General features: G+C 37.6%; 1 protein-coding gene across 1 annotated transcript in view; it reads left to right on the top strand.

The window, feature by feature from the left end:
- Positions 1–13,497, top strand: part of Epg5 (ectopic P-granules autophagy protein 5) — a 1,526,775-nt gene that overhangs the window by 483,613 nt on the left and 1,029,665 nt on the right. Inside the window, exon 19 of the mRNA XM_090380318.1 lies at positions 5,801–5,924. Coding sequence (XP_090236444.1) covers positions 5,801–5,924 — 124 coding nt within the window. The remainder of the gene's footprint in view (positions 1–5,800; positions 5,925–13,497) is intronic.

Here is a 13,497-nt window from a genome sequence, read left to right as displayed (position 1 = left end):
GCTGAATATCCGAACAACACCAACATTTTGGACAGTTAAAAAAAAAAAAATTCAAATTTAAGAACTAGTGACAATACCGATGACGAGACAAGGAAAACAAGGACAACAAAAGTATTAAACCTTCTAAACATGAATTGTTGGCATTTGGTGAAAACGAAGTTAGAAAATTGTCAATTAGGTTACAGTTAAATGAAAGAGATATAATATGTGTATTTCGGGAATACCTAATTGAAAAGATGGTTTCAGAAGAATTGAAGCATTTGATGGATGCTCTGAGTACAATACTAATTTCATCGACTGAATGTGAAAGAGGATTTTCACAAATAAATCTGATCGCCAGCCCAACCGGAGCTTCGTTGATGACAAAAACAGTTTCTTCACTACTGTTTCTTAAAACTGTAGGCCCACTGCTGACCCGCTTCAATCCAGCAAAATATGTTGATTCGTGGCTGCTTTGGAAATGTCATTCAGCAGCAGACACAAACAAGAAAAGAAGTCTGCATGGTGTGTTGGATGACTACTCAATAAAAATTTGGAATATTCTATAAAAACTTTATTATGAAATTTTTTTTAATAATTTTTGCTTATTATTTTTTACTTATTACTTATTTTTTATCTTTCTATACATTAAAATAATTATCCTCCTGGTCATATTTATTCAACCAATGGGAGATGCGGGTTATGCAGTAATACGCAACAAATACTAAAATACGTAACAGTAGCTTGTTTTACTGTGCTTGTTTTTACTTGTTTTAATTGTGTTCATGCTAGATAAACCTCGTGCATGCGTTTTGTTTATCCAACATGACCACATGGTACCATTCTTGATTTCCATATGTAACGTATTTTTGTATTCATAGCTAAGGAAGAGACACAGTGTCGAAAGTTTCTGTCAAGTATTTTATTTTATTTTATCAAAAGAAGCGAGCACAGTTGAGCAGAGCGTGAAGCCCCCTAGTATACTTGAATAATAAAGTTATGCTTAATAAACTGTGTTAATATATTTAATTTGTTGTTCTTATTCCAAAAACATTACTACTAAAGTAACAATATTAGGAAATAATGTTTTAGAGTATTGTACTTTTCATGTCCTATAAATTTTCAATTTTTCCTGATAGCAAAGAATGAGTACTGGCACCTATTCTTTTACAAAAGAAAAATATATACAATAAGAGATGTATGATAATTGCAAAAATGATAAAATGATTACAAAATTGATAAATTAAGGGTGTTGCCACACAACTTACAAAACTGGCCTTTTGTCAGGTGTCAATAGCCAGAATTTCAAGCAAAATATTAGCATGTGTCTTCATTTCTGATGTAAACCATAAGCCAAAGGGTAAAAATCATAAACATAAATAAAAATGAGAATAAAATTTTATTGTTACCGAAATAAATTAAAATAGAATTTGAGTAAAATAACTTTTTTTTTTTACAAGGATTAAAAATATTATTTTGAAATTGCATTGTGAACTTACAGTTGACATCTCATGTGTCTCTACAGTGTAAATTTTTTTTTCCAAAGCTACTTGCTTTTTACTTTGTTTTCAAATCTCTTTACTTTTACTTGGAATAGACTAATAAGTTTTATGTTTCTAGAAATTTCTGTTTTTGATTCCAATTTTTAATTTCTCATCTTCATAGTGTCAACTGTAAAGTTCACAAGCCATTTTCAAAATGCGCCCCCCTCCCCTTCATTGTAGATTATAAACAAATTGAAATGAATGGAGGGTCACCCCTCCATTCATTTCAAATTTTTTTTGGGCTGATTCTGCATAAGCTTGCTTTCTTGCATTGTATGCCTCTGCTAATGCTAATGCAAAATCATGGGATACCTAGCTAGTAAAGGGTAGGCCCACTTTTTGCCCAGATAAGGGCAGTCACACTGCAAGGCATTAAGCCCACTAGTTCACAAAAGTGTTCCACAGGTATTTCCATCCATCCATGCTTGCTGTGCCACTGTCCATAATTCTGTTGCATTTCTGGGTGGAGGATCCAAAGTTTGATGGACCTTTCCACAGCATCTCAAAGATGCTCCCCAGGGTTTGTGTCTGATGAGCGGGGAGGTCATTCCGTGGTGGTAAAATCTGTGGAATGCTCTTTGAACCATATTCTAGTCACCACAGCTCTGTGGGGAGGCGCATTTTCCTGCTGCAAGAGTCTATTGCTCTGTGGGTGTTCGATGACCATGAAGGGATGCAGATGGTCTGCAAGTTTGAAGTTTGGACATATAACCTGGACCGTTCAGAGATGCATCTAAACGTACCAGAGGTCCTAACATGTGTCAGTTGAACACACCCCAGACCATTACTGATCATCCACTTGCCTGAGTAGTTCCTTGTTGTGCATAGCTTTGTGTGGTTTCCTCTAGACCACACTCTCCCGTCTACTCGAAATAACTGAAAATGGGACTCATCAGACCATGGGAGACCCATCTTCAATCATCCAAGGTCCAGTGCTGATTTTTCTTTTGCCCAGTTGAGATGTAAAGTCCTGTGTCGTAATGTTAGCAGTGGGACTCTGGTGGTTTGGCGGCTCCAATAACCTATTGTGGCTAATGAATGGCTGATGATGGTCTTGGTGGAGATGTTTCTGGCACTTCCCTTGTTGAAGTCGGCAGTGATTTGTGCCACTGTTGCCCTCTGGTTAGCTGAAACAATGCGAGACAGATGTTGATGGCCATGTTTATCCACCACTTTTCTCCACCCACTTAGTTGTCCACGATGAGATGTTATTCCGGAAATGGTATTCCCAAGATACTCTTGATATTGTGAAACAAGGATAGTGCAATTTCTATACTACCTCCGCAATGGAGTGACCCATGCTTCAGGCACCCACTTTCAAAGTCTGTAAATTCATGACATTTATCCATACTGACATTGAATTACTGTCTACATGGATGCAGTGTACCTATATACCTGCCAAGCGGTGGGTTCGTCCACCAGTGAGATGGGTGACAGCATTGCGTTGCCCAGGAACCAGGTATCCCGCGAATTCTGTCCTTTCATGTTGTACGTTTATCACCAAACACATCATTATTACATATATTCAGACAACCCTATAGTAATTTAGCATATATTTATACATCCCTATAGTATTTTTTATATATTTTTTTATATCTATTACTTCCAATTTCTAACTCTTGGAACCACTAGTTAGTGCAACAGACTATTTTAATAGACACAGTTGCCATGTTAAACATTTTACCCACCACATGCTAATGGTAAGTTTCTTACCCTCTCATTCTTTTGCTGTTTCTTCACTTTTTTGATTCCTACTTCAGTTCTTCTGATCTTTTCCAACCTCTGTAAGGTCATCCATGATCTGTATGTTCTACATATAAAGTTTAGCATACCTTATCCAGCCCCATTTTTTTTTCTAAATTCAAACTCATTTCATAGCATGTGTTCCCGAGCATACAGAGCATGTCGGAAACAGAAGCCTGAATGTTGCCTCCTTTCACATAATTTTGATGGAAATCCTCTGAAGAAGACATTGAAATTATGAGTTGTATGGCAGTGTGTTATGTTATTTTATATTATTTTAGTTGCTTTCACTTGATTTTAATTTATTTTACTTCATTTAATGTTGATTTATTTTGCTTCATTTCATATTGATTTATTTTACTTCATTTTATGTTGATTTATTTGACCTCATTTCACACTCATTTCTTATAATTCTTGGTATTTATCTTATTAACTTTTCGTGTACACTGTAGATTTGAAAGTAACAACCGTTTCCTATACACTTTCAGTATATTACCACTCATGTAATATATATATATATATACAGGCAACATCCGTACAACACAGTACTTCTACAGCACGGTTTCAGTCTAACATGATTGATAAATTGCAGCAATCCTTGCACAACATGGTTCTTCTATATAACATGGTTTTGCTCTAACATGCTTAGAGAATTTCTGTAAACCTCACATAATGGTATTTTTGAGCTTTTGTACAGGGAAAACCCTATTATTATGTTGGATGTAATTTTTCAACTTTTCCACTCTTTTTGAACCCCCGCTGTTGACTCGCTATTCAAAAAAAAATATTGAGAAATCCCTGTACGTTATTTTGTTTTGAAATCCCTGTGTTACGTTCTGTGCCATTGAACTTGTGGAAAAATCTAGATTTCAAAGTTTTATTACTATTGGATAGAACACCAGGCCATCTAAAAGATTTAAGTTATCCAAACATTGAAGCTATGTTCCTACCACCACAGTTGTACTAGGTTAATACAACTTCTTTCATTCAACCATTAGATCAAGGCATTATATCCACCATTTTAAACTCATTACATCAGAAAATAATTAAAATGGATTTTGGAAAAAAAGTGATTCCGAATTTATTGAAGTAATGGGGACATGGAAACATTTCTCAGTTGTGGACTGTATCAGAATCATAGCTTTATTGCTGAAAGAAGTAAAACTGTCACCATTAAATGTGTATGGAAAAATGTATGGCCAGAGTCAGTTCATTCCGGAAATATTGTCGAGCTGGCAGAAAACAGAATCAGTGCAATAGTAGAACTTGCTACGTTAGTAGGAGGGGAAGGTTTTGATGATATGACTGATGAAGCCCTCATGGGTACACAGTTGATAGAATCGCCTTTTTTGTTAGCTTTTGAAATGTAACACCCCCCCTGTACTTTTTCTTAGTCCCGTATAACATGGTTTCACACAACATGACCTAACTACCGTGTTATACGAGGGATACCTGTATATATATGTGTATATATATATATATACAGGGTATTTCAGTTAAACGTTTCAGAACTTCTAAGAGGGGTAGGGTACATCCTGACAACTCGAAATCATATAGCAATGTGGGGTCGGAAATGCTTTCCTGAAGCGGTATTGTACACAGAAGTCGTCGTGCGACGTCGTGCAGCACAGATTCGATTTTCGGTCAATGTATGGGCCGGTATTATGGGAGATCACCTCATCGGACCTTACCTGTTACCGTGTCGTCTAACCGGACCTATCTACTTGATCTTTCTGCAGCAAGTATTGCCACAACTTTTGAGAGATGAACAGATTTCTGCATCGACGCAACAGACAATGTGGTTCCAACACGATGGAGCCCCTGCCCATTATAGTGGAGATGTTCGTAACTACCTGGATGTCACCTTTGGTCAAAAGTGGATCGGACGTGGTGGTCCCGTGCGTTGGCCTGCTCGGTCACCCGACCTATCATGTCTTGATTTTTATTTCTGGGGTCATATGAAATCGCTAGTTTATGACACCCCTGTTGACAATGCTGAGGAGCTGGTTGCAAGAATCGCAGTAGCTGCCGAAGAAATTCGAAATTCGCCTGGAGTATTCCAGAATGTTCGGATGTCCATGCGTCGGAGATGTGAGGCGTGCATTGTAGCCCGTGGAAGAAACTTCGAACACTTACTTTAATCCATGTACCTTTTGCTTCTTTTCATTTATTATTAAAACGATTTCTCACTTACGGTCTCTTTTCTTTATGGTGCTTCTGTGTACAACACCGCTTCAGGAAAGCATTTCCGACCCCACATTGCTATATGATTTCGAGTTGTCAGGATGTACCCTACCCCTCTTAGAAGTTTTGAAACGTTTAACTGAAACACCCTGTATATGCTGTTTTCCAAAAGTCAAAGCGATTGGGTTTTGTGCACTTCATGCAGAGGTGCACTAACTCCACAATTGAATCATGGTATATATTTCTGTCTTTTTAAAAGAAAAATTATATCTCTCTTAATTTGATTTTTGAAAAGAATTTTGCGGAATATTTTTGACTATTTAATATTAGAGCATATTTATATTTTCAAGATTTGTAGGAAATCTTCAACAGCTGATAGTTGCAGACCTTACCCATATGAAAATTATGACAAATAAAATTCTGAATCAAGTGTTTATCGGACAAGTAGTAAAACAGCTGGCTGCGATGATACAGGTTAGTAGTAATAAATAGAGTTACACTAATTAGATATTGTAGTTATGAGTGGAATGGTTTAATTATCAATAATTTTAGTGTATATCAGACGTAACATTCTTACATAATGCCTAATGCGATATTTTGCTGATATGATATCAGTATTTTTGACTTTTTAATACTGTTAATGTGACTGTCCTAATATAGTCTCGAGTTGAACATTGAGTTGTAACCTTTTATCAGTGTGAACTGATCAAAGGTTACCTTTGACATAGCTGCCAACTGTCTGGTTTTATGTTCCTGTAAAAAGGCAGCCTCTATCTTTTTACAAGATTTGGTTGATAATAACTTGTCTGACTACAGTAATATAGTTAGTTACAGAGAGTTTCCTCATCGTTTTGAAAAAAATATATTTTACTCTATCTTAAAAAGAAGAAGAAAAAGCAGCAAGACTGTTAAAATTAGAGTTTTAAAATTTTTGCAAATATTTTTCTGTTTTCATTAATGAATTAGTAATTTCAGATGTACTAGTTAAAGAATGGGTTAAAAACACACAGGCTGATAACCATGTTCTTTGTAGTGTGTGACCGGTTCCCTTGTATTTGTGCAGTGTGAAGCAAATTACCTCCTTTTTTTTTTTTTTTTTTTTTTTTACATCTTTCTTGTTAGATAAAAAAAAAAAAAAAATAAAATAAAAATAGACACAATATTTCAGACATATGACAAATATTTCCCTGTATAGCAAAATCTGAAAAAGGTAACACATTTGGCTTTTATACTGTATGGAGATGTGATTTTTCAATTTGAAATGGTGGGGAACACAATATCATTAGACATTTGCAAACAAATAAGCATAAAGAAGTGTGCACTGCACACTTCTTTATGCTTATTTGTTTACAAATAAAAAGAAGTGCAAAAGTAGATATACAGTCAATCCTCTTATAACACATTTACACTACACAAATTCGATCATACATTATTTATAAACAGGAGAACGATGTCATATATAACATGAACCGGATTTGCTTATGCATGATTTGCCTTTGTGTTTACAAGAAATGGCAGGTGGATGCAGGAAATACTCCGACTGAACACAACACAATAGGAATGCAGAGAAGATTGTGAAAATATATTTAGGTTTTTATATGATTGAAGATTTCAGTGAGGGGGAACACCTTAGCATTAGTAGAGGCGTACAATGCAAGAAAGCAAGCTTATGCAGCATCAGCCAAACCCCCTTTCCCATTTTACCCCTCCATTCATTCCAAATGCCTGTCCAGCTTAGCCTTAAATTTATTTAGGCTATCAACTTCCACAACAAAGATGTATGTCTGTTCCACCAATCAATTACCCGCTGGCTAAAGGCAAATTTCCACACATCTATTCTACAATTGTCTTTCCTCAGTCTGAATCTGTGCACCCTCAGGTTCTTAATCTGAGCAAGAGGAAGAATCCCATCAGCATTCAGCTTGCTCAACCCATTAAAGGCCTCAAGTACTCAAAGTGTCACCTGACCATTGCCTTGTACAATGGAATAATCATCTCCATGTCCCTGCTAGCAAAATTCCTATATATCATTGACAAGACTCCACGACCTGCCCTGGTAGCCCGTCTGCACTGCTCAGCGATCTTCATATCTGATTGCAGAATTACCCCCAGGGTCTGTTTCACTTTCCACTTCACTGAGTGTAGTACCACACAGTTGGTACATTTCTCTTGGGTTATTGCTACTCATATGCAGTACTTTGCATTTGTCAATGATTAACTTCAGTTGCCACTTCTTAGCCCATTTCCCAAATTTTTTAGATCCTGTTGCAGTAGCATACTATATCATTACTGTCATTAACAGCCCTGCCAACCTTGGTATCATTTGGAAACTTGGATGTTAAGCCTAATATACCTTCAAGGGGTTTAAAAGGGAACAGGCATTCTGTGTTATCAGACACTCCGTCTAAAACACTGATGGATCCAATATCTTTCTATTTCAGAAGATTAAGGAGAAGTCTGGTTGGACTGCCTCCCTAAAATTCACTCATGCACACCTTCTAGATGGTAAGCCCTGTTACGTCACTTAGGTTGCAACGAACGTGTAGAGTGGTTCCCCTCAAGACGCCTGGTCAACTTGAAGAGGAAAAGCCCAAACCCTCCAGCATATGACAGCATGACAAAACAAATGGCCCTCAGTCTCCAGCGGCTTTCACTCTACCTCTTACGGCAGCGAGAGGATCAGAGTGGAAGCAGAGGGTGCTAAGAATCTCTGGGTGCGACCAGGCTGCCATGCACGGAAACTGAACTTGGCCTGTTACAACATAAGATCACTCATCAGTGAAAACAGGATATTAAAGCTGGAAAAGGAATTAGAAAATGTGAATTGGAATATCATCGGTTTGGCTGAAACAAGAAGGCGAAATGAATCACTTATAAGTTTATCAAGTGGAAATCTGCTGTACACCAATGGAAACAGTGAAAGGAGTGAAGGTGGAGTTGGGTTTCTGGACCATAAAGATTTAAAAAACAACATTTTGGAATTCAAAAGTACATCACCAAGGGTAGGAAGACGACTACTCCGGATTTCTAAGAGGTATAAGCTAAAGGTTATAATGATTTATGCACCAACATCGAGCCATGATGATGAAGAGGATGAAGAAATGTATACCGAAATTGAAAGTCTTTTAAATGAACAGAAAACTCATTATACTATCATTACGGAGGACTTCAATGCTAAACAAAACAAGAGACAAGACAAAATAGGAAATTTTGGAATTGGTGAAAGAAATGAAAGAGGTTGAAAGACTTGTGGAATTTGCAGAATGTCAAGGAATGTCAGTAATGAACAGTTTTTTCAATAAAAGGGTGAACAGAAAGTGGACATGGAAGAGCCCAAATGGATTAACAACTAATGAACTCGACTTCATCCTCTCTAACAGGAGATATATCGTGAATGATATTACTGTCTTGAACAAGGTAAATGTTGGAAGTGATCACAGAATGGAAAGATGCATACTTGATATAGATGTAAGAAAAGAAAGGAAAAAACTGACTCGAATAAATAATACAAATGTCTTTGAGATAACAGAGGAGGAGAAAAAGCAGTATGCACTGGAACTTAAGAACAAGTTTGAGCTTCTGCAGACAAATGATACTGAAACTGAAGAATCACAATGGTGTACTTATAAATAGCAGAGAAGACATAATTCAAATAGCAGAAGACTACTATAGAGAATTATACAAGGAGCGAGGGAATGATGCCAGCAGTGGGGAAGATGGACCGCAAATTATTAATACATACAACATACCAGATATCCTTCTTGATGAGGTAGAACATGCATTGAAGAAATCGAAGAATCAGAAAGCCCCAGGGGAAGATAAAGTTAGTGTAGAGTTGTTAAAATTGGGAGGAAGAGACATGACACACAAACTGGCAAGACTCTTCACAAAATGCATTAGAAAAGGTGACGCCTAAGGAGTGGAATAATGCAATCATAGTTTTTCTGCATAAGAAAGGAGATAAATTGGAAATTATAGAACAATTAGCTTGTTATCTCATATCTACAAATTGTTCACAAGGGTCATTACTAACAGATTAGAAAGAATACTTGATGAGAATCAACCAAAAGAGGAAGCTGGCTTTAGGATAGGATTCTCAACTGTGGATCATTTTCACGTAACATCATAGCTAATGAAGAAAGCAAATGAATATAAAACACCATTATGCCTGACATTTGTGGATTATGAAAAAGGATTTGACTTTATACAGCATAAGGCAATGTTTTGGGCACCGGAAAGACAAGACAAGGCAAGGCATAGATACCCCATATATTATGATTTTGAAGAAGATATATGAGAATGCTACCTCCTTTATTAGACTAGACAAAGACAGTAGTAAATTTAAAATTGAGAAAGGAATTCGACAAGGAGACAGTACCTCCGAAGTTGTTTACTGCTGCCATTGAGGAAGCTTTAAACAGATTCTCAAGTAAAGGACATTCTTATTAAAACTAAAGAACTAAAATCGTCTTGGGCAGGACACATAGCTCGAAGATGTGATGACAGGTGGACTAAGAAAATAACAGAATGGTACCCACGAGGAGCTAGAAGAAAACCTGGAAGACAACAACGGAGATGGACAGATGTAATTCATGAGTTTGTTGATAGTAAATGGATGGCCATTACACAAAACAGAAGGAACTGGAAAGTTGCTGTAGATGCCTTCATCCTGCAGTGGATTGAAAATGGATGATGATACCTTCATCAATATCATTAATGAATACACAAAACAACAATGGGCCCAGCACCAAATCCAGGGGAACTCGAGTAATAACATTCGTCCATGAAGATCAGTGTCCATTGATTACCACTTTCTGTCGTCTCCTACTCAACCATCTCCTTATCCGTTGTAGCAACTTTCCTTTAATGCCATACCGCTTCAATTTGTACAGACAAGCTTATATCTGCCATAGACTGTTCATCCGATAATTTATATGCATCCCATGCATTTTTCTTCTCTGCCACATGCCTCATTAATTCATCTGACATCTATTTAGGCCTAAACCTTGAATAATATTTCTACATTTCACCTTAATAATGTAAAAAGCCCACATTTCCAGCAATCATATTATTGAAAATGCAATTAGATTGAGTTTACTACCTGGGTATAATAGATTCTACTAGCAGGAATGCAACTGTAAATTGTTTTTATTGTTTTATGGTAGTGACCTCCAGAAATATGCTTTAGTAAAATGAGCTGGCGTAGTAAAATGATCGTGTTGTAAACAACCTTAGTAATCTGGTACATGGAGTTGTAGCGTTGATAATCAACACCCGGTTAAAAACAGACCTCGAGGCAGTTGTAGTACAAGCCAAAGCTGCTACACAGGAGCAGCTTTGTTTATGTGTATCAAGGATGCCTCTTCATTTTGTAATTGTGCTTTTTTCCCTAAAAATGAGTAAAATACTTGAAAAAAAGTCCCCTCTGGAAACAGGAAAAACCTCTGGAGTGTTCCCTCTGGAAACAGGGAAAAAAATGTACAGCGATACAAAATTGAGCACATCACTTACCAAGAGACCAAAAAGTCCTTTCCAGCCCTGAATGCTAATAAACTAACCTATGCTCACTTAACCAAAAAACAAATATCAATTGCAACCCGAACAGTGGTAACCATACCACCAAATGAATCACTATCTGATTGGGCAAGGTCAGTATTGGCCACCATTCCACCAAACCAAACAGCAAGCAAAAAAAATAAAGCTATAAATACGCCAATTACCATACAACCAGATGCCACCGCACAGCCAAACATAACAGTACCCACTTCTGATGCCGGCCGGGCTAGCCAGGTGGGTAAAGTACCTGCCTGGCAACCCAAAGGTCATGGGTTCGAATCCTGCCTCGGGCTTGGATCAAAGTACTGCAAAAAAAAAAAAAAAACCCCTTGGGAGGTGCATTATGGCCACAGAAGCCGATGTGCCAACAACTACAAAAAAAAAAAAAAAAAAGAACTTCTGATGCCAACCAAGCAGACAGGATGGACTTAGGAGTAGCTCACAACAAAAGGAACAGGTATTAGAACTATTCACTAACGAGATATGGACACGGGAAACCCTCCTTTCCGAAGAAAGGGAAACCTGAGCAAAACAAACCTTTAGCGCCTCAAAAACAAATCGAGAATTCTACTAAACCCAGATAATGCTTACATTTCTGCAGTGGAATTGTGGAGGATATCGCAGCAATTTAAATGACATACAAGATCTCACACCCTATGGTCCTATCATCCTCTGCCTACAGGAAACCAATCTAACAGCACATATAACTGTTTCTCTCCGGATCTACATAATTCATCGGCAAGATCGTGTTGTAAACAACCTTAGTAATCTGGTACATGGAGTTGTAGCGTTGATAATCAACACTCAAATACCCTCCAAATCACTCCTGTTAAAAACAGACCTCGAGGCAGTTGTAGTACAAGTCAAAGTTAATTTTGACTTGACTATCGTCTCGCTATACTTGTCCCCTTATCAAAATATAAGGTATGCTGACCTAGAAGAACTAGTGGTACAGCTTCGTCAACCCTACTTCATCCTAGGGGACCTCAATAATCATCATTCGTAATGGGGAAATCAAAACCTGGACAAACGCGGACAAATTATAAAGAAATTACTTGACCAGCACAATCTGATTACTCTCAATAATGGTGCACAGACTTATACACATTTACCTACAGGATCTAATTCAGCTATTGATGTCTCTCTGTGCTCAGCAGTCATATATCCTCTATTTAGATGGACTATTCATAGCAATCTACTGGGTAGTGACCATTACCCAGTGATATGCCAGATTGATAAAAACATCCCCCACTTTTCAAACAGAACTTTCAAATGGAACTTTTTCAAACCAAAATGGGACATATACAAGCAACTAGCAATACTGGAAGAAAAGCAGGTCCAGCAAACATCCGTAAACTTAGCCACAGAATATATATATCTAACCAAATACTACAGGCAACTGACCAAGCAATTCCAAAGCAATCCATCAAAAAATCAGCACGTTCAAAATTGTGGTGGAATAACGAATGCAACACGGCAAGAAAAGAAAAGAACAGAGCATGGAACATCTTCAGAAAGTTTCCAACAACTGCAAATCTCATCTGCTTTAAACAGGCTTGGGCAAAAGCAAAATATATTAGACAGACTAGCAAAAGAGAAGCATGGAGATGTTTTGCCTTCACAATTACAAGAACTACAGAAACGCAAACGATATCGGCAAAAATATGACGCATGTACTTAAAACATCCACGCATCAGCCTTCTCATGCTAACTGTAAACGGTCATGATGTTACAACACCAGTGGAGATTGCGAATGCATTTGGTGAATCATTCACGAGAATCTCAGCCACGACATCTTACACACCTCTTTTTCAGGTACGCAAAGCACAAGCTGAGAAACATTTCATCGATTTTTTTTTTTTTTTTTTGGTAGTTGTTGACGCATAGGCTTCTGTGGCCATAATGCATCTCCCAAGGTTTTTGCAGTACTTTGATCCAAGCCCGAGGCAGGAATCGAACCCGCTACCTTTGGGTTGCCAGGCAAGCACTTTACCCACCCGGCTAGCCCGGTTGGCGATTTTGAATCAACATCTAGTGCTGCATACAATCTCCCCTTCACAATATCTGAATTGCGTCATGCTTTAGCCACCACTAAACTCAGTGCAGCAGGACCAAATGGAATAAATTACATCATGATAACACAATTTACTGAACCCACCCTTAAGACACTGTTACTGCTTTATAACAGAATTTTCAAAGAGAATACCTTCCCAGACAAATGGCTTATGTTTTGGCTTTTCCAAAACCAGGAAAAGACCCTACAAATCCACAGCATTACCGACCCATTGCACTCACCAGCTGTATGAACAAGGTCCTGGAAAAAAATGATCAATGCCCGCCTGACCTGATTTCTAGTCCAAAACATCCTTCTTAACCCAATAAATGCGGTTTCCATGAAGGCAGATCCACTCTTGACTTACTCATCAGGGCAGAAATAAACATCTGTGATGCTTTTGTACGAAAAGAACAAAATGTCATAGTTCTCTTTGGC

This window comes from Mastigoproctus giganteus, chromosome 8, assembly GCF_048544385.1.
Source record: "Mastigoproctus giganteus isolate SK-2022 chromosome 8, ASM4854438v1, whole genome shotgun sequence".
NCBI classification, from domain to species: domain Eukaryota; kingdom Metazoa; phylum Arthropoda; class Arachnida; order Uropygi; family Thelyphonidae; genus Mastigoproctus; species Mastigoproctus giganteus.
Note: the sequence above shows the minus strand (reverse complement) of the source record. Positions and strands in the feature narration are given on the sequence as shown.